The following is a 25356-nucleotide window of genomic DNA, read 5'->3' as shown; positions in this document are numbered from 1 at the left end:
GAACCAGGGTAGGCACACACAACCCCACATAACCCACTCCCCCTTGTGTCACAAAACCTTCAGCTGTGCACTCCTGGGACGCGGGTTGTGCAGGAGTTCGTCGTGTAGCCCCCCCCATCTTGGTTGAACAGAGCGAACGCACCTCGAATTGACCAATCATCTCGCGCCAGAATCAAATCCCACGTCTTCAACTCGCTTCTCTCCCACCCACTGGCCAATCAGAAGGGTCCCATTTCCGTTCTTGGGTGGCCTCTGTGTATTCGCTTATTGACCGGTGGTGGTATACAGAGGTACCTGTCCAGCTAGGAAGATACCGGTGCAAGTCCACGCTCTTAGGCTTACAGAGGAGAGGGACCTTAGTAAGTTGTGATTTGTTTCCTTCCAGTCGATGACGTCCCGCACTGGAAGCCGTTGAACGATCAACTCACATGGCACAGTTAGGGGCGAACAGCATCATGGAAACCCCTGTGCAAGAGATCGAGACCGCTCTGTCTATTGTCAATCACCCACCAGCTCGGTTGCCGGGACCATCCTTGCTTCACCGTCTGGTACAGGGCCCCTCCCAGGATGGGCAGACGGCCATTGACTTCCTCGCATCAAACGGCACCCGGAGCTCGCTATCGTATGGGGAGCTACACCATGCATCCGAGGCCCTGGCAGTCAGGCTCTCGGCTCTGGTTGGGCCTTTGGACTCTTCCAAGCCGTTGGTTATCCCCGTTCTTCTCCCACAAAGCCTCGACCTCTACATTGCCCTCTTGGCCATTCTGAAAGCCGGCGGAGCGTTCTGTCCGATGAACCTGGATGTGCCACTTGAGCGTGCCAAATTTATCCTCGAGGACGTTTCTGCCAAAGTTGTCATCACCACGCTGGAATTGGCATCAAAACTCCCGGATGGCGACCAGGTGGTGCTGATTATGAATGGAGACACCAGCGTCGAACCCCCGGCCGTTGCCACTCACCGACAGCCGACCCCAGCCGACCTGGCATATGTGATGTACACGTCTGGCTCGACTGGGACACCCAAAGGTGTTGGGATATCCCACGATGCCGCTACCCAGAGCCTCCTTGCCCACGACCGGCACATCCCGCAATTCACACGCTTCCTCCAGTTTGCGGCCCCGACCTTCGATGTTTCCGTTTTCGAAATCTTTTTCCCTCTTTACAGGGGCAAGACTCTTGTCAGCTGCGCCCGCTCAGCCTTGCTCAATGAGTTGCCAGGCGTTATTCGGGACATGGATGTGGACGCATGCGAGCTGACGCCCAGCGTTGCCGCCAGTCTCCTCCGCAAACGAGAAAACGCGCCTGGTTTGCGCCTGCTGTTGACAATCGGAGAGATGTTGACACAGCCGGTGGTCGAAGAGTTTGGCGGCGATCAGGAACGACCGAGCATGCTCTGGGGCATGTATGGACCAACCGAGGCATCGATCCACTGCACACTTCAACCTGCATTCGCTGGCGATTCGGCAGTTCGCAATATTGGGCTTCCGCTAGACACCGTCTCGGCCTTTATTCTAAAGATTCCGGAAGAGGGCAGCAAAAGCCCCGATTTCTTAGTGCTGGGCCAAGAGGAGGTTGGCGAGCTGGCCATCGGCGGTCACCAACTAGCAGATGGCTATCTCAACCGGCCCGAGCAGACGTCATCCGCCTTCATCGACACTCCCTACGGCCGTCTCTACCGGACCGGTGACAAGGCGAGGATGCTTGCGGATGGCACGCTAGAGTGTCTCGGTCGGATCGCTGACGGGCAAGTCAAGCTCAGGGGCCAGCGGATGGAGCTTGGTGAGGTGGAACATGCCGCCTTGAGAACGACGGGCTGTCACGGTGCGGTCGCTGCGGTTATGGACGTCACGCTGGTCCTCTTTTGCGCCGTTGACGGAACAGACAACGCACAGGATGCTATTATGGAGTCTTGCCGACAATGGCTCCCGGGGTTCATGCACCCTGGCGAGATTGTGGTCGTGGAACACTTCCCACGATTGGCATCTGGCAAAGTCGATAGGAAGCGGTTGGTGGCGGACTACGCAACTCAAATAAGCGGGACACCAAGCAAGGCAACCTACAAGGATGAGTTAGAGGAGCGGCTTTGCGACCTCACAAGCCACTGTCTAGGGATGGAAGTTCAGCCGAATCTGGATTTGACTCGGGTAGGACTGGATTCGCTCAACGCGATTAAGCTCGCTTCGTGTCTTAGGGATGCTGGAATGAGTGCTGGGGCGATAGATGTTCTCGAAGCTCGGACAGTCTCTGCGCTTTCCTTGCGGATACGGTCAAATACGGAGACAGAGGCTCTGGAGTTCGTTTCCACGATTCCAGATCCAGGGCCGGATGTTTCGGAGGTTGTGGCAAACTCGATACTATCAAGGCATAACTGGCCCATTGAAGCTATTATCCCATGTACGCCGCTACAGTCCTCTATGCTGGCCGAGACAATGGCGGACGCCCGAGCGTACTGCAACTGGGTTCAACTTAATCTTGCTGGCGCTCACTCTCCAGATACGGTTCGGTCTTGGCTTTTACAGATCACCAAAGCAAACGAAGCCTTACGGACCGGTTTCACGCATTACGGCGGGCGGTTCCTGCAAGTTATTTTTGAGCAGTTGCCTGAGTCCAGTATTTCGATCACCGATTCCAGCCCCATCATCAGAGATTTCGAGCTCTGCCAAGACGATGACTTTCTTCGCCCGTTTCGGGCTCAGATCTCTCTTTTTGAGGGTTCCGACAATACAATGATCATCCTGCAACTCCACCATGCGGTGTATGATGGTTGGTCCCTGGATCTGGTGCGTTCGGATCTGGCCAGATTGGTCCAGGGGAACGAACTCGATGCCCGACCTCAGTTTCGCCAGATCTCGGCATACCACCAGTCAGCGAAGGCCAATCAGGTGTTTGACGCAGCGAGGGAATTTTGGTCCCAGAGTCTTCTTGGCTTCCAACCTCCCGCTCTCCCAATCTTCACTCCTGAGGTGAACTACGCCCCTGCAATATTGTCGTCAACCACCTTCCTTGACATCAAACCAAGGGAGATGAAGATGACGCTCCAGGAAATTGACTGCGGGCCTCAAACGATATTCCAGGCCACACTGGCATGCATTTGGAGTTCCATGGTTGGAGCTGCGGACGTAGTGGTTGGTTCGATCCAGTCCGGAAGAACGATACCTGTCGAGAAGATTGAGGACATAATCGGACCTTGCATTGCTACCGCGCCTATCCGGACTGATCTGTCACAAGTTCGAACCATCAGAGATCTCCTGGTTAGCATCAATGCCGGAAACCGTGAAGCTCTCCCCCATAGCGTTTTACCTCTCGCCGAGATCAAGCGGGCTGCTGGCGTACGTTCCGGGCAGTCACTCTACGACGTTCTATTTATCTATCAGGAGTCTCTTTACAGCATATCGGAATGTGTCAACGCTGTTAAACAAGTGGCTCATCGAGACTACTTGGAGACGAAGCTGCTCGTTGAAATTGAGCCAGGGCACGAAGGGTTCAACTGCCGCTTGACATATCATTCTGATGTGTTCCCAGAAAATCAGATCCGCGTCGTGGGAAACCTGATCCCCGCATTGGTTCCCTGTATGCTCAAAAACATCGATTCAGATATCTCTTCGGTCTGGAACGCCTGCCCACAACACCTACTCTCGATCTTCAACCATAAGCCAAAGACTTTTAACGGAATTCCCGACTTGTCCACCGCCGTTGAGCGCATGTCTGAGAAGTTCCCCGACCATGATGCAATCTGCTTTGCAGAGAACATCTCGAGTGGTGTCCTCACAACCACCACGATCACTTTTTCGGAGCTCAATAGGATGGCAGATCGAATTGCCTGGCACCTCACACAACACGGTGTGGGCAAGACAGGGGTGGTCACCATCGTCATGGAAAAGTCCGTTCGACTCTATGCTGGTATTCTCGCCATTCTCAAAACTGGCTGCGCGTATCTGCCTCTTCTCCCCAGCACTCCAATTTCTCGAATCGAGACCATAATCCAACAGGCGGACGTCAAAGTTTGCGTTGTTGACACGGCTACCCAGGAGAAAGTGCAGCAGCGCTTAGCATGCAATTTCCTCAACCTCCAGTCCCTTGACCTTCAAGCAACCCCTATTTTGACGAAACCGCTTCCAGATCCCGAGCGGTTGGCCTATGTCATCTACACATCAGGAAGCACAGGAGTACCCAAAGGTGTTTGCCTCACACAGCGCAATATCATGAGCAATCTCGATATGCTGTCACAGATCTACCCGGTCGAGGAACATTCTAGACTTCTGCAGTCTTGCTCGCAAGCATTTGATGTTTCGGTGTTTGAGATCTTTTTCACTTGGACACGAGGCATGTGCCTTTGTTCCGGGACCAATGACACGCTCTTCGAGGATCTCGAGAGGTCCATCCGCAAGCTCAACATCACCCATCTCAGCATGACGCCTACCGTGGCATCGCTGGTTGACCCAGCCAAGGTCCCGCGAGTGCAATTTCTAGTCACTGCTGGCGAGCCGATGACGGAGGCTGTGGCGCAGAAATGGGGCGACAAACTGTATCAGGGGTACGGGCCGTCGGAGACAACCAACATCTGCAGTGTCAAGAAGATGAGCGCCAATCAGACCATTCAGCATCTCGGCTGGTCATTCGATAACACGTCAACATTTGTCCTCGCCCAGGATAGCTTGGAGGCTGTCCCTTTTGGTAGCTTGGGCGAGTTCTGCTTCGGCGGCGACCAAGTAGCTCAGGGGTATCTCAACCTGGAAGCTCTCACAGCCGCAAAATTCATCCATCACCCCACCTTTGGCCGGATTTACAGGTCTGGTGACCTTGGACGCATGTTGACAGACGGCTCGATGGTTATCCTTGGCCGCGCAGACGAGCAGATTAAGATCAGAGGGCAGCGGGTCGAGCTCGATGAAGTAACTGAGGCCATTCGGCAGTCAGGTAATGTCGACTGCGCAACCCTGCTTTTGGCGGCAGAGGACACGGGCATCCGGGATCAGATCATCTCGTTTGTGGTGTCGAAAGCGAAGGAGACGGCCAAATTCCAAACCTTACCCGTCAATGACGAAGTCAAGGGGAGCATCCAATCAATCTACCGCGCTCTCGGAGACCGGCTTCCGCTGTACATGCTTCCTTCCGCTATTATCCCAATCTCGGCTCTGCCTACCACCTCATCTGGGAAGTTGGACAAGGCAAGGCTGAAGCAGGCTTTCCGGAACTTTGGGCATGATCGACTGGCCTTGGTTAGCTACGGAGCCGAGCATACCGCAGACGACGGAGAATGGTCCACCATTGAAACGGAGATCGCTCAAGCTATTTCTGGGGCGTTAAATGTCAGGAGGACCGATGTTCAGCGATGGACTCCGTTGGCCACCCTTGGACTGGATTCCATTTCCGCCATTCAAGCGTCCAGAGACCTGGACTCAAAGCTGGGCATACGGTTTCCGATATCAACCATCTTACAAAATCCGAGCGTTGCAAGACTGGCTAAGGTGGCCCCGGTAACGGAGAGCTGGGAACAAGGACATCATCAAAGGGCTCCAGAGCTTCTGCCATCGGATCTCCTCGGCGCAATTGCTGCAGGATTGAGACAACTTGGCAAGCCGTTCACCAAAATCCTCCCTTGCACTCCGCTGCAAGAAGCCATGCTCGCAACGTCATCCACGGACAGCCAATACCTCAACCAGATGTTATTCAGAGTTAATGGCGACCTGGAACAACTGAAAGACGCTTGGAATGCCATGGTGGCCCGTCATGATATTCTCCGCACATGCTTCATGGCGACAAACGACGCGCGATGGCCAATCCTCCAAATCACCCTCGATCCGTGGCAGCCCTCCTGGCATGACCTGGGCGTTTGCCAGTCTGACATCGACGACTGTATCCACAAGTACGCGCAAATGATGCCCGACGCTGTTGACTCGCTAGAGCCGGCGGTATCGTTCGCGACGTTCAGACACAACGACAAGGTGTATCTGTCATTTCTGTGCCACCATGCTTTATATGATGGCGCGGCTATCGAACATCTCTTGTACGAAGTCGAGCAATATACCTTTGGCGCCTCACTCCCGCCTGTCCATGCCTACGATCGGTTCCTCGGCGCATCTCTCAGGGTGCCGGACAGCGCTGATAGGTTCTGGCTTGAGCACCTTGCCAGCTACGAGCCTAAACTCACAACAAATATGGTTTCGACGCTTGCTAAGACACAGACGCGCGAGCTATCCTACGAACTGGATGTTACATTGTCTGAAGCTACGGCCAGAACTAAGGAGCTTGGGGTATCACTGTTGGCGCTTGTTCAAACCGCATGGGCAATAACTCTTGGCCGCATCTTCAAAACCGAAGACGTTTGTTTCGGAAATGTCGTCAACGGCCGATCACTGCCCATCGAAGGCATCAGCGAACTTGTTGCGCCGTGCTTCAACACCATACCCATTCGCATGGACCTCTCTCAGAGACAGCGAAATCTTGACGTGATGAGAGCGTTTCACAAGACCAATGCGGAGCTCATGGACTATCAGTTCACACCTCTCCGACACATTCAGTCCATCATTCCAGAGGTTGGTAGCCGGGGGTTGTTCGATACCCTTTTGCTCTTGCAGCAGGCCTCCCGACCTCTCGACCAGAGTCTTTGGACCTTGGAACGAGATGATGGGGAGATGGATGTAAGCTTTTCTTTTCTGCGCACCTGCTACGGATTGGACAGCTGACGGATATTAGGTTCCCCTCGTTTGTGAAGTGATACCGAATAATCATTCGGACCAGTTATTCGTCAAAATGCATACTGTCGGAAGGTATGTAACAGTGTCCGTGTCGTGCTCTTCTTAACTTACCCTTTAGCAGTCGACCACTCCCTCAAGGGATTGCCAAATTAGCCTACGATTTGTTTTCTGATACGTTACGGAACTGTCTCCAATTCCCCGGGTCCCACACAACGCATACCAACATCTCTCAGGGGCTAGTGGAACGGCTCGCTCAGATCGAATACCCACCTCCGTCTCTCGCCATCGTTGCAACAGAGCAAGATGCTAGGGCTGGGCAATGGACGGAAATGGAAATCTCGGTCCGAGAGGTATTGGAAACCTTGGTAACCCAGGATTCAGACAACATACAGCGCGACACGACGATATACCGACTCGGGCTGGATAGCATCAGCGCAGTCCAAATCGCTTCAATGCTCCGCAAGCGCGGTCATCAAGTAGTTGCGAGTGATGTCATCGAAAACCCGACATGTGCCAGTCTCGCACAATTTATCGAGACACGAACCCCGGGCTCAGGGGCTGCATCAGCATACGACATCACCAGATTTCACCTTCAAGTCAGAACCCAACTCCTCGCCCACGGTATTACATCCAAGGCGGTGGAGACTGTGCTTCCGTGTACACCAGTGCAATCCGCCATGATGGCACAATTCATCAAGTCGGGGGGGCGAGACTACTTCAACCAGGCTGATTTCGAGCTCGACGATGACTTGGGGTCCGCCAAAGTCGTTGAAGCATGGCATGTTGTCTTGCGAGAACACCCCATACTTCGAACTACCATTGTCCCGGTCGAACATGACGACTGCGCGTTCGCCATGGTTCAATATTATGCGGATATGTTTGAGCACGGAACAAGCACCATCACCCAGAGTCCAGCCGACAACTTCAACTTCGACGCTTGGAAACTTGACGCCTCCGAAGCGGCGTTCGGACCACTTCGGCCACGGCTTTGGAGCGTTGCTGTCGTTCAAGGCAAGACGAAAACCAATATGCACCTTGTGATGCACCACGCACTCTACGATGCCCATTCCCTTCAGTCCATCCTCGATGATTTGTCGCGGGTGGTGATGGGCCGTGACCCTCTCCCCAGACCTCCCGTGGGAGAAGCTGTCGCGGATATACTTGGCCACGCCCTTTCAAACTCGGAGAGTTCTGCCGAATTTTGGAAGCAACAAGCGGAGAATGTGGTCATCAACAAATTCCCAGTATTGACACCGCTCCGGGAAGCAGCACGGGAGATCCTAACGGAATCAACCATGAGTGGCACCACGCTTACCACATTGGAAACTGCCGCGTCAAAGTCAGCGTACCCTGTGCAAGTCATTCTCCAGGCGGCTTGGACACGGGTCTTGTCGGCGTACCTTGGCGAAAGTTCAGTGGTATTTGGAGTTGTGCTTTTTGGACGCAACGCAGAAGCAACACGGAATGCGGTGTTCCCCTGTATCACAACTTTGCCCGTCATTTCAAGCAACGCTGATTCGAACCAAGCTCTGCTGACGCAGATGCTGTCATACAACACCAATCTCTACAAAGAGCAGCATCAGCCCCTGACACGAATTCAGCGGTGGTTGGGATGCCCGGATTCCAAGCCGTTCGATTCATTATTGGTTTATCAGAGACTTGACCACGACTCGTCAGCGAAACAGCATTGGAAAATCGTCAATGAGAATGCCAACATCGATTATCCTGTTTCTATTGAAGTCGAACCCACAGCCGGAGGTCAACTGCGGCTCCAAATCACCTTCTTCAGCGACATTCTCGCCAAAGAGCAAGCTATGCTACTCCTGAAACAATTTGACGCGGCAGTCCAGCACCTCGCCTTTTCACCCTTTGATCACGAAACAGATCTTTTCAAGCTACGCCCGGCCCTTTTCTCAATCCTGCCTCCAGAGACTGCTGAGATCCCGACGGAGGTCAAGTTCCTTCACCAGTTTGTGGAACTTCGGGCCCTGCAAGCACCTGACGCGACGGCTCTTCATTTTGTGACAGGGTACAACGGGAATGCGCCGATCGGGGATATATGGACCTACGCAGAACTCAATGATAACGGCAACAGGGTGGCACAGCTGTTGCTCTCTCGGGTGAAGCCTGGAGACATCGTTGCGGTTTACTTTAACAAGTGCCCCGAAGCATACTTTTCAATTCTGGGGATCCTCAAAGCTGGTTGTGCGTTCCTTGCCTTGGATCCTGGAGCACCACGGGCAAGAAATGAGTTCATTTTGCAAGATTCTGGAGCCTCGGTTCTAGTCACGTCGAGAGCCAGAAAGGACAACCTCGAGCTCTCCGTCATTGTCCCCACCATCTTTCTCGATCAGGCATGTTTATTGGCGGCATCATCGGATCCTCCGGTTCTCAACCTGAAACCCGATGATGTTTGCTACTGCCTCTACACATCTGGCACAACTGGCACGCCAAAAGGATGCGAGATCACCCATGATAACGCAGTCCAATGTATGCTCGCCTTCCAAACTATCTTCAACGGCCATTGGCAAGATGATTCAAGATGGCTGCAGTTTGCGTCGTTGCATTTTGACGTCTCTGTTTTGGAACAGTACTGGAGTTGGTCAGTGGGCATTACACTTGTAGCTGCCCCTCGAGACTTGATCTTGGAGGACCTCGCAGGAGCAATTTCTCGGCTTGGAATCACTCACATCGACCTTACTCCCAGTCTAGCCCGCCTTCTACATCCCGATGATGTGCCAAGTCTCTGCAAGGGCGTCTTCATTACCGGGGGCGAGTCGCTAAAGCAGGAGATCCTTGATGCTTGGGGCTCCAAAGGTGTCATCTACAATTTCTATGGCCCAACAGAGGCTACCATCGGCGTCACGGTTTTCCCACGGGTTCCCACAAACGGCCGGGCATCAAACATTGGGAAGCAGTTCGTCAACGTTGGTTCCTACGTGCTGAAACCGGGCACACAACAACCTGTCCTTCGCGGGGGCATAGGCGAGCTTTGTGTTTCTGGTCGTTTGGTTGGTAAAGGATATTTGAAGCGCGAAGACCTTACCGCGGAAAAGTTCCCAACCCTCCAACAGTTTGGAGACAGGGTCTACCGCACTGGCGACTTGGTGCGTGTCCTTCATGACGGATGCTTTGATTTTCTCGGCAGAGTCGACGACCAGGTCAAGCTTCGCGGCCAGCGTCTCGAGATCGGCGAGATCAACCACACTATCCGCAAGGGGGTAGATTCCATTCGGGATGTTACCACGCTCGTCGTGCGAAGCGAATCCCAGAAGAAAGACCTGCTTGTTTCGTTCATCACGACTGGTGACGGCGCTAAGCGAGAGGAGCCAAACACCTCGCTCGAGGTTCTCGACGGCCCCAGCGCGGCAGAACTATGCCAACGAGCTAGAGACGCCTGTCGTTCAAAACTCCCTGGTTACATGATCCCAACATACGTACTTCAAGTCTCCTTCATCCCGCTGTCTTCCAACAACAAAGCGGAAACCAAACGGTTAGCGACACTCTTCACTTCGCTTACCACTGACAAGCTCACGTCGTTGTCTTCACTATCGAACGCGTCTCCCCGTGTACTTAACGGTACTGGCGCGAAGATCGTGAAGGTCCTTGCTACAATGCAAGACATCGAGACCGACTCAGTGACAGCAGAGTCGAGCATATTCGAGCTCGGTATGGACTCAATCACTGTTCTCCGTCTCTCCCGGGAGCTGAAGAAGGAAGGTTTTGCAACGGCCAGCCCATCATTGATTCTTCGTCACCCCCTGATCGGGGATTTAGTCAGGGCTTTAGAGACTCACAAGCCAATTAACGGCTCTGACTCGGTTGCAGCAGCAAAGCAGCTCGTCCAAGCCTGCGGCCATAAACACCGGGCGCACGTTTCTCAGGAACTAGGCGTCTTGCCAGACGAGATTGAATACATCGCTCCGTGCTCGCCTCTACAGCAGGGCATGATCTCGAGGGTTTCCAGTGATAGCGCCTACTTCAACACATTCCAGTTCATCTTAGCTCCCGGTGTCTCAGCTGAGCGGATGCGTAACGCACTACAAAGGACAGTTGACGCGAACTCTATCCTCCGGACCAAGTTTGTGAGCACAGCCGACGGTGTCGTTCAGGTTGCTCTGAACGATATCTCATTACCGTGGAGCGAAATCCGGCTCGAGGCTGGCACGCCGACCGAGGACACTATCCGCGAGATGCGGGATGCTTGGTTGTTACGAAATCAGGACCGCGTTGTCGAACCATTCAGAGTTGTTCTCGTCCATAGTGACGGGGCCCGCGTGCTTTGCATCCACATATTTCACGGACTTTACGATGCCAACAGTTTCGATCTTCTTCTTGACCAACTGGCAAACCAATACCTGGCGGGAGGCGATGAGTCTGCTGAAACCGCTCACGATACACGGAGGCCATCCTTCATCGATGCTTTGTGTCATGGGCCGCTGCAAGATTTTAGCAACAGCAGGGCATTCTGGATGAAGCATCTAAAGGATGCAACTGTTATCCATTCCCCCAAGCTTGCGACATTCCCGGCAACCATCAACGTCACACGTAAGGGCCACTTCGGCGATCTTGATATGTTGAAAACCAACCTCAGAGTCACGCACCAAGCATTGGTTCAAGCGGCATGGGTCAGTGTTTTAGCCAAACACCGTTCCATTGACCCAACCATCGGCATTATCGTTTCTGGGAGGAGCATTGAGTTAGACAACGCGGAAGCCGTTGTCGGACCACTGTTCAACACACTCCCTTTTCATGCGGCTATCGTCTCAAATGCCGGGACTACCTGGTCATCCTTGATTCAACAGTGCCATGAGTTCAACACTGCTGTTTTGGCTTTCCAACACGTCCCCCTTCGCGACATACAAAAGTGGTGCTCGGGTGGACAGCCCTTGTTCGACAGCTTGTTCTCGTTCCAGCGGGGTACGGAACCGGACATCAAGCAGAGAATGCTGTGGACTGCGGTCGAATCGAAACCCAAGGCCGATTACCGCCTGGCCCTAGAAGTCTCCCTGGACTCCAACGGTTATCTGTCTTTGCTTCTCGTTGCCCAGAATGAGGAGGCTACTAGACTCGCAACTATGATGGATGACCTAGAAGAAGCGCTCAAGAACATGATTCGGGATCCTAGTGATCTTGTGGGAGGCTTGCCACCGGGCTTGACCCCTGATGCAATTCGGGGTGCTCCGTCAAACGAAGATATGTCGGATGGGCAACCTTCCCAGCCTCTCGTCGAAACGCCGCCCTTTGAATGGACCAAAGATGCTCTCATAATACGCAATGAGATAGCCGACCTCGCCGACATGGACCCACGATCTGTCCCCGAGAACGCATCCCTCCTAAGCTTGGGTCTCGATAGTATCGACGTGATCAGGCTCTCTGCATTGCTGCGGAGAAAAGGGGTCAACATCAAGACCAGCGACCTGATGAAAGCGCAGACGATCACAGCCATTACCGAGCTGCTGCAAGCCAGGGCCCATGACACCACCCAAGGCGCTCCCGCGACGCAAAGAATGAACGAGGCAAAAGCCGCTTTGCGAGATTACGTGATCAAAGCTGGCGAGCTCCTTGACGGCGAAGTTGTGCTTCCTGCGACGCCGCTTCAGGAGTCGATGGTAATGGAGATGATCGAATCCGATTTCCAGTTGTACTTCAACCACGACATCCTGGAACTTGCGCCCTCGGTGGATGTCACCAGGATGGCGGATGCGTGGAGGACCGTGATCGCCGGCTCGCCTATTCTTCGGACCAGGTTCGTACCAGTTGAGAGCCCCGAGTTGGCGGCATCGTACTGTCAAGTCATTGGCCACGGCTCATCGGTGCGCATTACCGAAGTCATCTTAACCAAGACCGAGGAGTTGGCGAAGGTCTGCTACACTGCGACGCTCCGAGCTCAGAAAGGGGCAGGGAGGTCCGATCTTCTGCAGCTGGTGTTCGCAACAGATGGAGATCAGACGTTCTTGGTCCTTTCCATTGCTCATGCACTGTACGACGGGTGGTCTCTTAGCCTTCTCCACCAAGCTGTCCATGAGGCGTATGAAGGGACATACCGGGCCCCAACCCTGGAGTCATACATCCACCAGCTTGACGGCGTATTGTTCCAGGAATATCAAGATGCATCGGCCTTCTGGGCTGGTTTCCTTCAGGGTGTTACCCCGACCTTGATACCCGAGAACCAGTCGGGGCCTGGCCAAGATCCGCTGGTTCACAGAGATGAAGTAACCTGGCCTGTCTCGGCGGCGGAGACCATGGCTTTCTGCAAAGACAATGCTATCACCTTGCAAACCCTAGGCCAGGCCTGTTGGGCTGCTTTCCTCGCCGCCAAAACAGGGTCTCTTGATGTCACCTTCGGCGTGGTGCTTTCCTGCCGGGACCCTGTGTCCCTCGAAGAGCTCATGTTTCCAACAATGAACACCGTCCCTGTCAGGAGTGTCTTGCATGGCACGGTCTCGTCATGGGTCCGTTACATGCAGGAAAACATGAACAGCATCGGTCCTTACCGGCATTTTCCACTGCGGGCGGCACAAACAGTGGCTAAGAGCAACGGGCCCCTCTTCAATACCTTGTTCATTCAGCAGCGAGGACTTCCGGGGGCGAACCAGGCGAGTGATAGACAGCTCATGGAGTCAGTTGGCGGAACATCGAAAGTGGAATACCCCGTGTGCGTGGAGATGGAGTTGATGGAGAGCAAGCTGGTCTGGCGGATGGCTTGCGATGGGGCTTATGCGTCTCAAGACGCAATGTTGCAAATGTTGCGGGAACTCAACCAAGTCCTTGTCTACATCCTGCGTTCTCCCGAGGCAGCCGTTCTGTCGTTCTCAGGGCACCGAGTTTCAGTGTGCGGCCAGTCTCCCATCATGCTCCAAATCACAGACAGTGTCCTCCCCACTGCCGCAAACAATATGGGGCTGGAAGAGGAGGACGGTCCTTGGTCTCCGCTGGAAGAAATCATCAGGGATGTGTTAGCTGCTGTGTCAGGGACACCGGCCACAACCATCCTGAAGGCCAACAATATTTACCATCTTGGCCTGGATTCGATCAGCGCCGTCAAGGCTGGCTCACTGTTGCGGAAGAAGGGAGTCTCGATCGGATTCCGAAATATGCTCAAGGCACAGTCGATATCCGAAATGGCGATGTTTGCCCGTGAAGCCCAGTCTATCCCAACACCACCAGATTCTTCCGACGGCGAAGACGAACATACCAATGCCTTTGGCGTTCCACAGGATGTCGGACTACCGGCCATCCTCCGCGGTATGGGGATTCAAGAATCCGATGCCGAAGAAGTGCTCCCAGCCACATCGATGCAGGTACATATGCTGTCAGTGTGGCAGAACACCCTTGGAAGCGTGTTTTACCCGTGTTTCCAATACGTACTGTCCGGTCAAGTGGACATGATCACCATTGCAACGGCATGGAAGGCTCTCGTGGCCGAGACGCCCATCCTCAGGACTGTATTCGTCTCAACCAATTTGAGATCAACCCCTATCATGCAGGTCACTCTTCACGCCGCAGCGTTTGATCACACACAACCTTCGGTCGACGACACTACGTGGCATAGCCGGGCAAGGGAAGATTTGCCACGGCCGTACAGCTCCCTGCACGCGGAAAAGGACGGGGACAGTTGGGTCTTGCGCTTGAAGATTCACCACGCACTATACGATGCCGTCAGCCTGGCCGCAATCATGGACAAGTTTGGGGCCCTCTGTTTCCCGAAAACCATTGAAAGTTCCATCACCACCGGGTTCAAGCGGTCGACCACTCTCGCCCCACACCTTTCGGATGCTGCTCGTGATGCACGACAACAATTCTGGATCCAATATCTTGCCGGCGTCCAGCCCCAGCCCCCGGGTCCTCAGCAAACCGAAGGGGACTTCACTGCCCGGGCGAGCACCATCAAACGGGCCGCGCTTCGAGGAGTCTCTGACATTGTGAAATTGTGCAAAGAGAAGGGAGTGAGCTTGCAAGCCCTCTTCTTCGCCGCGTATGCAGAGTTCCTCGCCTCCGCGGCCGCTCAAAATGGTGCTGAGAGGCCTGAAACGCTAGTATTCGGCATTTACCTCGCCAACAGGGCTGAAAACGAACCAGGCGCGAGTACCTACCCCTTCCTGCGTCTGGTGCCGCTCCGGGTCGTGTTACGAGACACTCCCAGTTTGTTTGACGTTGCGGCTGCAATCCAGAGGGATATCCACGCCATATCATCCCCTGTTCACGTGGAAGTTGGGCTGTGGGAGATCAAGGACTGGACGGGTGTCACGGTCGACTCGTTTGTGAACTTCCTTGCGGCAGCCCCATCTGTCTCAGATCGACGGGAGGATTCCCAACTCGAGCTGCGGGAGCCACCGGATGCCGGTGATCCAATTACCCATGATGAGTTGGATGACAACTTTGAGGAGTTGGCCGGGGCGATAGCAAGCAACCCTGCGAGGGATGCATTTCCGGTAAGTGCTTTTGTGGTGATATCTTGGCATGGTTACTCAGGGGGTTTCGCTAACCATTCATTAGGATGTGGTTGATGTGGAGGTTTCTGTGCAGCACGATACCATGACAGTTGGCGTCTTTGGGTCAAGAGAGAAACTAGGAAGCGGCGGCGGAGACAGAGTGATTGAAGCAGTCACTGCATTGTTAACGGGTGTGTTCTAAGTATTTTAGTTTTAAGTAGTATTATTACGGGTTGGTTTCTTTTAAGTAGTTAATAACTGGAGTTTTCGTTGGTATGGCATGCATTCATGAAATGAACATTGGGCAACGTCCTTGTGCCCGATATCTTAACCGCGATTGTCTCTTTACAGCCATCAAATGACCCTAAGCTACCCGGCCATGTTGCGGTTTTAGCACGACCCTGCCCCCCCTCGCCCCCCTTCGAGCAAAGCCACCATCTGTTCCAGCTCATGCACCACACTCTCGTAGATAGCCCCCTGAAGCTGTGGCTTGTTCAGATCAGCTCCGAAGCCAAAATCACAGTACAAACACTTAGCAGTCAGCTCGTCATATCGAGGCCCTAGTCGTGACGATTTTGCCGCCACCTTGCGGATCAAGACCAAATCTTCGGTATCCATCGCCTCCCACCTTCCGATCTGGAGTAGGGCGACGCCAAGGCTATGAAGCGTGATGTTTCGGATACCGCATAAAAGTTGGGTGTCGTCGTCAGATGGCGGCGTGGGGATCTTCGCTGTGACGCTTTGCATTGACATCATGTTCTTTTCTGGAGAGGATAGCTTTGTGTTGATGTGGAGTGTCGAAAGAGAGACCGAAAGTTCAGCGTCGATATCAAAGTAGGAAAGATCAGAAAGGTCCCAGTTCCGGCGCCACCAGGGCGTTGAGTGATACTGGAGCACCGAGCGGGCAAGACGGAGGGCTAGTCGGAGCTGCTCGTTGACCGCTATTTTTTGTTGGTTGGGACACCGCAGTACGGAAGCTAAACTTGCAAAAGGGGAGAGGCTGGTTTGAATCACAGTGCTCTCCCTGTCATGAGCCGCCATGAGTTGGTGGGTGAGGTTGTCGGTGGATACCAGGTAGCCGATGCAGCCCTCCTCTTTTGACTGGTGGAGTGCTTTGCCGCATTCGAACACGTGCTGGCAGACATCTTTGGATTGGCATAGATTATGGGCTAGTTTCTCGTTACTCGTGCGTCGCCACGTTCGCAGAGAAGTGCCAGTCCTTACGGAAGACTGGCCCGGAGAGTCAGAAAACCTGACTCGACGAACTTTGGCTGGTGGCTCGGGAGGCGGTAGCGAGGCAGCCGGCGACGGAAGGCCGATGTCAACCCAGGAAAGCTCCTCGGAACGGATACGCAGCAACAATAAGCTACTAATCAGGAAGACAGTGAGCTGGGTAAGTCCTTAGGTAGCGGTTAAGGAGGCCAGACTTACTTCTGTTTAAGATTTCCTGATATAGCTTCGTACGCCAGTATCATCCTGAAGTTGACACAGGTTTCGGATACATCCGGCTCAAGAAATAACTTGGCCGTGTGGGTGGAGTGGACACCATTTGAGTTCCGGCAAGACCATGTTTTTGAAAGAGCTTCGAGAAAGGATGCAGAATGTCTCGCTACCAAGCTGTATGTTTGTGGCATGGCTTTCCGTTGCATTGGGGAAATCGGGCGAGGCTTCTGTAGTTCTCTCGCTGTCTTTCTTAATCTCCGAAACTCGCCAATGGAATCGGTGAGGGCGTCGATCCCCGCCCCGAGGGTAGAGTACTTAGAAACGACCCCGACGGCCTGTTGGACATGGTGGGCTTTGGCTGCGAGCTATGGAGACGAGTAAGTAGCAGTTCATAGGACGGGGCATTCCCCGGGGAGAGGTAGAGGGTCACGGGGTTCTGACTTTGCCTTTGCTTGAAGGCTGATCCGACCCCTCTAGGGCACTGAGATCTCGGTCAAATGTCGCTACTTGGGTATGAACCTGCTCCGTCACTTCCTTGAGGTCGGGATATCTCTTGCCGATAAACTTTTGAATCTGAAACTCGAGATCCGGACTCGTCCAGTGTTCATGACTGTGATCCTCGAGCATTTCTGCGGCGAGGTCGGGCCCGATCCCAGCATCTTGGATTAATAACTGGGACTCATCTCGGAAGATTGACATTTGCGTCCGGAGCCTTTTGCGGAAACGAGAGACTTCCCGATCATGGTGTTTCAGGAGCTTGATTTTAGACTTTGCATGTTTTGCCCCTTTCAATGCCCCAAGACAGAGCGGCGCTATTCCAAGGGCGAGTGAGACGGGGTCCATTGTTACATGACCCAGAGGATTACGAAGAGAGAAAGACAGGAACCCACCGGGCTTTTGGCAGCCATGAGTTGGACAGAAAGTTTACGCGTTAATCGAACGCCACAAGGACACATCAAGCGGCTATTGGCCTGCGGAACTGAACGCCCTCCTGCATTAAACATGCATGGTGTGGTGGGAGCCCAGACGACATAGCCCCCGCACTGCCACCACAAGGAAGCCGCACGCAAGGCTCTGTGGCTCCGTGAAGACCTTGGGTATCTTACGTGCTTTGCTGAGGGACGCAATGCCACAGCCGAAAGATTTGGAGAGAGACCCTCGTCGTTCTTCGACTATGGATACGTAAGTTGCAAGCAACACCATCACCTGTCGCTTCAACCGATCCCTCCCAAGGTCCCCGCTCAATTACGGTATCTGCATTATTATTATGGGCAACGAAATCAAGCGCTGGCAACAATCCGTGGTGCGTGATGGCGACACGGAAGCTTCGTCGTCCAAACGAGACGGATTTACGTCACGTCTCAGCAAGGCGGCGTGTGCACTATTCCATCTCTGCCTCGACCAGGGTCATCTTAGAACAATCAGACCCCACCGCCGAAAGCTCAGTCGCGTTTATGGATACTTGCAGTTATGGTGCGATGGTTACGGTGCATTGTCCGGAGATCTTGACGTTGCCCTATCCGAATCGAAAAGGCTACGGCATAGCACCTACCGTCTGTTAGTGAGCATATGCCATATTCTGGCGGAGAGTAAGTGAACGTATGAGTTCCTATCGAGGTTTTAATCGGTTCTGACTGCCCCCAGGGATGACTACCGTGCTGTCGGCCGATCTTGACAACGACTGGCAGCACGAGCTGTACAAAGAAGCGGCTCGGGCCCGGGACCTAATTGAAGAGGCAACGTTTGCGGATGGCGGAGACGACGGCAGTGATTCGGGGAGCGACTCTGGAAGTGAAACGTCGTCCATGACAAGTGACTTCAATATCGAGGAGATCATAAAGGATCTCGAAACCGACATTCGTTGCCTGGTCGATTTGGGTCCCAGATACAAAGAACCCATTCGAGACAGAACTGTCAAGGAGCAGGCTGTATTGCCATCGCTAGCATTGAACTGGGATCCGGCCGAACACCTAGCTTCTCGCATACAACACCGTTATCCCGATGGAGATGCAGCCTTGGCACATGCCTTTGGCAAGATGAACTGGGAAAGGGCCAAAAGATTATATGCCGCGAGAGAGGCGAACGCCCGAGCAGTCGAGCGTCCACCAATGAAGCTTATAGCAGCGTCTGCGGCGCAAGGAACCGTAGTTGCGTCCGACTTTCACGACTCGGGGCTTGGGACAACATTAGCCTCGCCAACCTCTTACGCCGAGACGGTCCTTTCATACCGAGGCACGAAGGGCGGGTCGATCAGCGTTCCGCAGATCCCCGCGGAAGGGATGAAAGGAGAACCATTTATTTGTGGCATATGCGGCTGCACCTGCCAATTACCACAAGCCAACTGGAAGTCATCCTGGAAGTAAGAACGCTGTTTCCCATGTTGTTCCTTATAAGACCCGCGGTTCATCTTACCTGGCAGTGCTAACGTCCATGGACAGGAGACATGTTTTCTCTGACCTTGAGCCCTATGCCTGTGTCATGGCAGGCTGTAAATTTGGCCACGTCCCCTTCCCGCACAAGTACGCATGGATACAACACCTCAAATTGGAACATGATTTCCCGAGCGTCTCAAGGAAGATAGCATGCCCCCTGTGCCAGGAGCGCGTCGGCAGCGGGGGGATAGCCCATCTAGCACGGCACCTTGAGGAGGTCTCATTAACCATCCTCCCGACAAACACGGAATCTGACGACGAATCCGACGGGAACGCGGAAGAGGCATCAAGGGATGAACCCAATATTTCCGAGGAAACACTGGCGAAGTCCTCCGTGGATCCAACGTCATCAGGAGGCTCCCGAGTCCCTGGAGTAAGCAAGCCCGGCGGGCAACACAACAGACCCGCGTGGTCCCGGGCTACTGCTTTGTACGACCTCAAGCCTGCGCGAGCGAGCGAGCTCCCCTTAGTGAAAGGCCAAGACCTATGGATCCTAAAATTAGCGGAGAGGGCCCCGGGTGCAGCCTGGATTCCAGCATTAGGTGACCAAGGACAACGCCAAGGTTGGGTGCCACGCTCGTATGCAAGGTTGGTAAGAAGCAACAAGAGTCTTGCCGAAGGCGACGGCGCAACCCAACCCACAGTTGAGGGCCCGGAACCGCCACACCCAGGCACTGAGTTTGAATTTCATACTCCATGGGGAGAGAGCTACCAAGCTGCGTTGCCTTCCGCATTTCCGCCGCTTTCTCCTCTTGAAGAACCCCGGGCTAATATCGGAGCCGGCAAGCTAGAGGGTGCAGTGACAGCTGAGCCAAAGACAACGGGCAACACAAAGGAAAGTGAGGCCGCGATTATACTGCCTCTACTTGAAGCACTACGAACCCAAAAGGGAAGCGTTGACGATAGGCGAAACAACGGCGATTTTGTCCTGTTTGAGGGCGCCAGGGACAATTTGGTGTACTTCCCACCGCTGTTTGATGACACGGAAGCACCACGCGCCTCTCAAGAGTTATCGGAGGCAGCTTATGGGGATGGCCCGCGCGAGGAGTCAAGACACCCGGTGCCCTGGTCGCCCTTTACGTGCCCTGAACCAGGATGCAGTTTCAGGGCACGCAAAGATAACTTGGAGCGTCACCGACGGAGGCACCGGCATGACAGAGAGAACTGGCCTTGCATGGAGCGTGGTTGTGGCACTAGTTGGTCTACCAAGGAACTTCTGGACCAACACCGAACCGAAACACACCCAAAAACCGAAATTGAGACCCAGGCATGGCTCGACAAACCTAGTCCCGGAGTAGGTAGGGAAATGGGCCTGGATGATCCTGACCTGGAATCGGAGAGTCAGTCCTACTGGAAACGAGTGCCCGATGAGGACAGCGATATGCAGGTGCTACTTCGATCATCATACGGAAGAGTGACGGCGAAGAAGAAAGACATTGTTTAGCGAAGTGAGGAGTGATAAAAAGGCCAGCCAGGGATCCTAAAAGGAGTAGCAGCTTTCGGTGTATGTGATGGGATATACAATGGAGTATTGTCCTTGGTGCTAGAGGTCATAAACCTACCACTTACATTGTCTTCCAGGTGTAGTCCGCATCTGTGCAAGGTCAGTGTTTGTATCTATAACCTTCCTCTCCATACTCGCACTTACCTGGATGGATCTGAGGCTCCTCGATATCTTTCCTAATCGCCCTCCTTTCACGCCAATCACACCCCGGAAACCGCTTGTCCCTCTCGTCCATAGCTGTTTCCAACCCCGGAATTTGATCCGCCTTGGTTAGACTCGTCATCAGCTGCGGCTCTCCGAGCGGCAGTTTATCCCCGCGGTCGACCTGCCATAAGTGGTACACCTTGCCATAAAGCTCGACCACCTGCTCCATCTCGGCAGTCTCGGCCTTATCCCATAGCGCCTGGGGCACGAGCACCGAGGGTTGCGGCATGACGAGCATGCCCGACTTGACCTCGAAGACGTGGCTGTGCCAGAGGCGGCGCTCCTCCCGGTCCAGGGTCTCGTATAGGTGCGGCTTGATCATGTACTCGATACCGATCAGGCGGGCGCCGGGCGAGGGGCTGTCGTAGAGCAGACACTGACGAACGTCCTCCGTGAGGTGACCGCAGTAGTGGTTGGCCTCGACGACGCGGGTTGGGTCAGATGCGTAGACGTGGAAGGCGTTGAGGTGGGCGCATATGTTTTGGAGGGGCGAGAAGTCCTGGGGATATTAATAGGTATCCTTGGTATTTTAGGGTAGGTGTGTATCGTTGAAACCTGCCTGTGTCATGGCAGCACCTGTCTCTAGGACTGTGCTTTTTGTGCTTCGTGGCTCGCCAGCCACTTTGGTCTCAGCATCTCGGTCTTTTGCCTGTACTGTGGACTCCATGGCGTTGTTGCAGTGCTGGTTGGGTAGTGAGTTGATGGTTACCCGGTAGCTTTTACTAAAATGGCCTCTGGTTGTATTAGAACACCGCGCGTAGGTTGTGAGATGCCAGTGTTTACACAGTACCTAGGTAGTCTCAGTTGCCGTCCGTCATAAGTGACGTCATCGTCATCCACATTCCACTCGGTGGGTGATGGTCATGATTGAGAAACGCAGCTTCTCCAGGGGACCGGTCTCAATCCGCCAACCAACCCATCAACCGCATCAGCACATCCACCACCCAACCATTTGACATGTGTAAATTACCGAGGGGATGCATCATATTGCCGACCGAGAAGATGACCGCTGAGCGTTGCTCTAGCTGTTTATTAAAACGCGAGCGGCGATAACACTCTACCGTCCCGTCCGGCCTTCGATTTCCGAATCAGGCGCTGGTGGAGGTGATGCTGTTGCACGACGACAAACCCCAGCTGACACAAAACCAATCTTTTGATGCCAATCCTGCTCATTTCGAGTCTTGCGGTTTCTTGCAGGCGGGCACGGCCCGTCTGGCGGCCAACCACAGCGAACGCCTGCGGGGCTCCTGAACTGAGCCTCTGAATCTGCAAGCCGAGACAACCCTCCTGGAAACGGGTTCGTCTCCACATCGACACGAAACACCGAATTGTCCGCGAACCACGCGCGCCACATCGTCAAATAAAACACCAGGTCGGCTCAAGTCAACATGCACCCGCCGTTTGTCATCAGGAAATCGAAACTCGCAAGTTTGAAGCGGGTTGGCCGGCAGGATCGTCAACAGCTGAACTTGCGTTGCCCCCGCTCCGCGGAATCCAGAACGGGGCCCATCGAGCTGCCGTGCGACCCTGGCCTCGACTGTCCTTGGCCGCTTTCATGACCAGGGTCGGGGTCGAGATGCGCGTCCAGCCCCAACAAGCCCCATTGGTTGCCTTGTGCTTCCCCAGCGTCCAATTTTCTGCAACCTGCGATGCCCGAGAAACGAACCCGAGAAAGTTGCGGGCCAAAGCGGCCAAAGAGAGCGGACGCGTTGCCCGTTGCTGTCCTCATACAATGGGCTCTGCTCCCCGGAGGAGGTTGAGTTGTCCTCTCTTCAAACAACTGACTGATAGCCTTGGCCTCGAGTCCTGAGGGACGGTCGGATCGCATCACCTGAACTCGCCCCCTTAGAGAGCCTTGCCGGCTGCCTCACCTGCCCCGGGAACACGTCCACCTCGACAGCCCCTCCTAGAGACCACGCTACCCCTCCTCTACCAACATCGCCAATAACTATGGGCAACAGCAACAGCTCGGAGAGCGGCGGCGACAATGAGAACGTCGTCAACTGGGTCGCCCTTGTCATCTCGCTCGTCGCGCTGCTGGGAACCTTCGCTCAGGTCTTCCAACAGTACATCGCCTCGGCCGCCGGGTATTCGAACTGCGGCGAAAGCGTCATGGGAAGGTGGCACACGAGCAAAAAACGAAAATTCCGGGCGACCGAGCTGCGCTTCGAAGTCGAGTTCGAGACCCCCGTCTTCTTCGTCTGCCCGACCACGAATGAAAGGGGCCCCATCAAAAATCGACCCATCACCTTTGTGAGCGGCACACCGGACAGCTTGCGAGAAACGAGGGCATTACTACCCCAGGAGGAAGAGGCGCAGCGCCAATCGCTGCAGGAGAGCACAGTACACACTGCCGACAATGAGCGGGCCTCGTGGGTCGTGTTGCTCTCGCAGTTGCAATCCATGGAGAAGGAAAGCCAGCAATGGCAGCTCGATCATTACAAGGCAAACCCGCCTCAGGCGCTGCCCCACGTCGACTTTCGGAAACACACGCTCGCCGTCGCCCTGCAGGCTAAGAGACGGAGTTGGGATACCATGCCCGCCAGCGTCAAGAAGCCCTACGCCACTACCACCATGTGCCACCTTCTCGAGATCGTCGCTATGATGGGGATACACTGGAAGGAGTTCGACCGATCGCGGGAGCGATACCGGGCCGAGGGGAACGGTTATATCTTGACGGGCGCCAACGTCTCCGATCTCGGTATCATGTTTACCCTTCAGGTTACTGGTAAGAGCCGCTTCCGGGAGAATAGGGTGATCCCCGTCGACGAGGTCAAGGAGCTGTGTTGCGGCTATGTGTCAACCCTGTTTCAACAAAGCAAAGATACGCGCAGGGTCGAAGTTCTTGACGCCGAAAACAAGAATGACAAGGATACCAAGGACTTGAGTTTCCTCCAACTCGGGAGTCTGGACGAGATCGCTGAAACCATGGTCCTCATCGAGTGTAACACCGATACAGCCAAGTATTTCCGGTCCTCAGATGCTAAGCACGGCCATCTCTTCCCAGGTACGTGGACCTGGCCCTCTCTATCCCTCCATCCCACCACTGTCTCTGTAGGTATTGACCAGGCCAATCAGTTCCTTTTGAGCTCGTCGGTATGCTCGGCAAGACCCTGCACATCCGTAACAGCGGCTTCCGCATGCTCCCAAACCCCACGCCATACCACTGGGACAAGAACTTTTTCAACATGCGGAGGCTGGTGAGGGAATACTGGAAAAAGATCACCGATACGGACATCGATGTGCCGTGGAATGAACAGATCCGACAGTTGACGGAAGATGCCGACATGTTGGTGCGCGCCCTAGATGTGGATAAGAAGTCTAAAACCCCCGGATATTCCATGCCGCTGCTCAACACCCTTCACGATGTTTTAGACCAGTGTGACGATTTCCTCAAGAACAGCGACCGGGATCTTGTGCGTATGGTTGTCCGCGAACACTTCCAGGAAGTCATGAAGATGATCAACGACAAGAGCGGCGCCGACTTCGATTTCGACACCAAGAGCACGCGAACCGGCGGCGGCGGCGGCGGCGGCGGCAGGCAACTGACAGAACACTTCGACGAGCTCACGGCCGCCAGCCCGGAGCTGCGCCAGGAGGCCTTCATGGAACTGTACTTCTTCAAGGTGCTCCGCCAGGTCCGGGCCCGCGCTGTCATGTCATATGGGCGCCGACAAACCACCCAGTACGCGCCCTCGGTGCATTCGCCGGAGCCCTCCATCGACAGCGAGGCCGAGGCCAAGCCGTCCGCCCCGTCACCCGCCGCCTCTGCCGCTCCGTCACGGCCCATATCACCGGCCGTGCCGCCGGCTCACCTGCGGCACGAGAGTGCTCAGTCGGCTCAGTTAGTCCCCATGCTGAACATCCCGGACCACGGGCCGCAGCATGATCCCGAGGACGAGACGACAAAACTGGAGTCGAAAGCGTCGGCCATCTGGTGCACTCTCGTGCTGAGGATGCTGTGTTGGTTACTGCTGCACGATTTCAACAAGAAAGACGTGCAGATTCCCAAGAGTGAGCTGCTCGGGAGTCGACTGCCGGTTTATATTGCCTAGCTGGCGTGTCAAGGCGGTGTGCGTGGCGTGCGTGGCGTTAGGACTCGGGCGAGAGCACACCCCCCCTGGGTTGCCTTTTTGTTGGAATCATGAATGAAGCACGACATATTCAGGTAATCATCTCCGGCGGTTATATATTTTATTTACGTTGCATTTTACTAGGCAGAGCGCAGAATACCCTTCTGTTGTTTATATTCTGGCGTGCTTTTAAGCATTGGAAACCATGATCAATTTACCATCCTCCTTTCAGACCTCCACCTTCCATCTCCGCGGGTGCAAAACGGAGTGAGGAAAAACTGGCACCCAAAAAAGCCACCTGCGCTTGGGCCCTTGACAGCTCAGGAACAAACTGCACCTGCCATTCGCCCTGCGGAAGTCGCAATGCTGCAGCTGCCGGCCACCCAGAAAGCTGGATGTGGGGCTCGCTAATGCTGAATGAACTGGCAACCATCTCCACCTCCCCACTCGACTTTCAATGGCTCCTGAGCTTCTCCATCTCCAGACATGCCGACAGACGAGAGGAAGCAACAGAGCAGATCGAAGCTTCCAGGTTGGAAACATTGGATGCCCTGTTTGGGAAGAGCG

General features: G+C 54.5%; 4 protein-coding genes across 4 annotated transcripts; 3 read left to right on the top strand and 1 right to left on the bottom strand.

Moving 5' to 3' along the window:
• Nucleotides 1–455: 455 nt before the first annotated feature.
• F5144DRAFT_598845 (uncharacterized protein) lies at nt 456–15335 on the top strand (the record flags this gene model as incomplete). Its single annotated transcript, XM_066790974.1, has 4 exons — nt 456–6641; nt 6697–6770; nt 6820–15133; nt 15198–15335. 4 exons carry the CDS (start codon nt 456–458, stop codon nt 15333–15335), a joined length of 14712 nt encoding a protein of 4903 aa, XP_066645688.1.
• Nucleotides 15336–15462: 127 nt separating this feature from the next.
• Nucleotides 15463–17525, bottom strand: F5144DRAFT_609192 (uncharacterized protein). Its single transcript, XM_066791619.1, has 3 exons — nt 17018–17525; nt 16565–16941; nt 15463–16502 (listed from the first exon to the last, which is right to left on the bottom strand). Exons 1-3 carry the CDS (start codon nt 17417–17419, stop codon nt 15524–15526), a joined length of 1758 nt encoding a protein of 585 aa, XP_066645687.1. The 5' UTR covers nt 17420–17525; the 3' UTR covers nt 15463–15523.
• Nucleotides 17526–17843: 318 nt separating this feature from the next.
• F5144DRAFT_484433 (uncharacterized protein) lies at nt 17844–20452 on the top strand (the record flags this gene model as incomplete). The annotated part of the gene is made up of 4 exons (XM_066785443.1): nt 17844–18165; nt 18221–18728; nt 18866–18935; nt 19154–20452. The coding sequence occupies 4 exons, from the start codon at nt 17844–17846 to the stop codon at nt 20450–20452; spliced, it is 2199 nt and encodes a 732-aa protein (XP_066645686.1).
• Nucleotides 20453–20952: 500 nt separating this feature from the next.
• Nucleotides 20953–24771, top strand: F5144DRAFT_589675 (uncharacterized protein; the record flags this gene model as incomplete). Its single annotated transcript, XM_066790074.1, has 3 exons — nt 20953–20981; nt 22678–23723; nt 23795–24771. 3 exons carry the CDS (start codon nt 20953–20955, stop codon nt 24769–24771), a joined length of 2052 nt encoding a protein of 683 aa, XP_066645685.1.
• Nucleotides 24772–25356: the final 585 nt, after the last annotated feature.

Source organism: Chaetomium tenue, assembly GCF_020726465.1.
Source record: "Chaetomium tenue strain MPI-SDFR-AT-0079 chromosome Unknown F5144scaffold_2, whole genome shotgun sequence".
Taxonomy (NCBI): Eukaryota; Fungi; Ascomycota; class Sordariomycetes; order Sordariales; family Chaetomiaceae; genus Chaetomium; species Chaetomium tenue.
The sequence above is the reverse complement of the archived record's forward strand: the minus strand, read 5'-3'. Positions and strand labels throughout refer to the sequence as shown.

Bases quoted from the DNA above. Each gene is read 5' to 3' on its own strand.
- F5144DRAFT_609192 (XM_066791619.1), bottom strand. From the start codon at position 17,419: ATGGACCCCGTCTCACTCGCCCTTGGAATAGCGCCGCTCTGTCTTGGG. The intron at 16,942-17,017 runs GTCAGAACCCCG...TCGTCTCCATAG, and splicing joins AGCCTTCAAGCAAAGGCAAA to CTCGCAGCCAAAGCCCACCA. The intron at 16,503-16,564 runs GTAAGTCTGGCC...CTTCCTGATTAG, and splicing joins TCAGGAAATCTTAAACAGAA to TAGCTTATTGTTGCTGCGTA.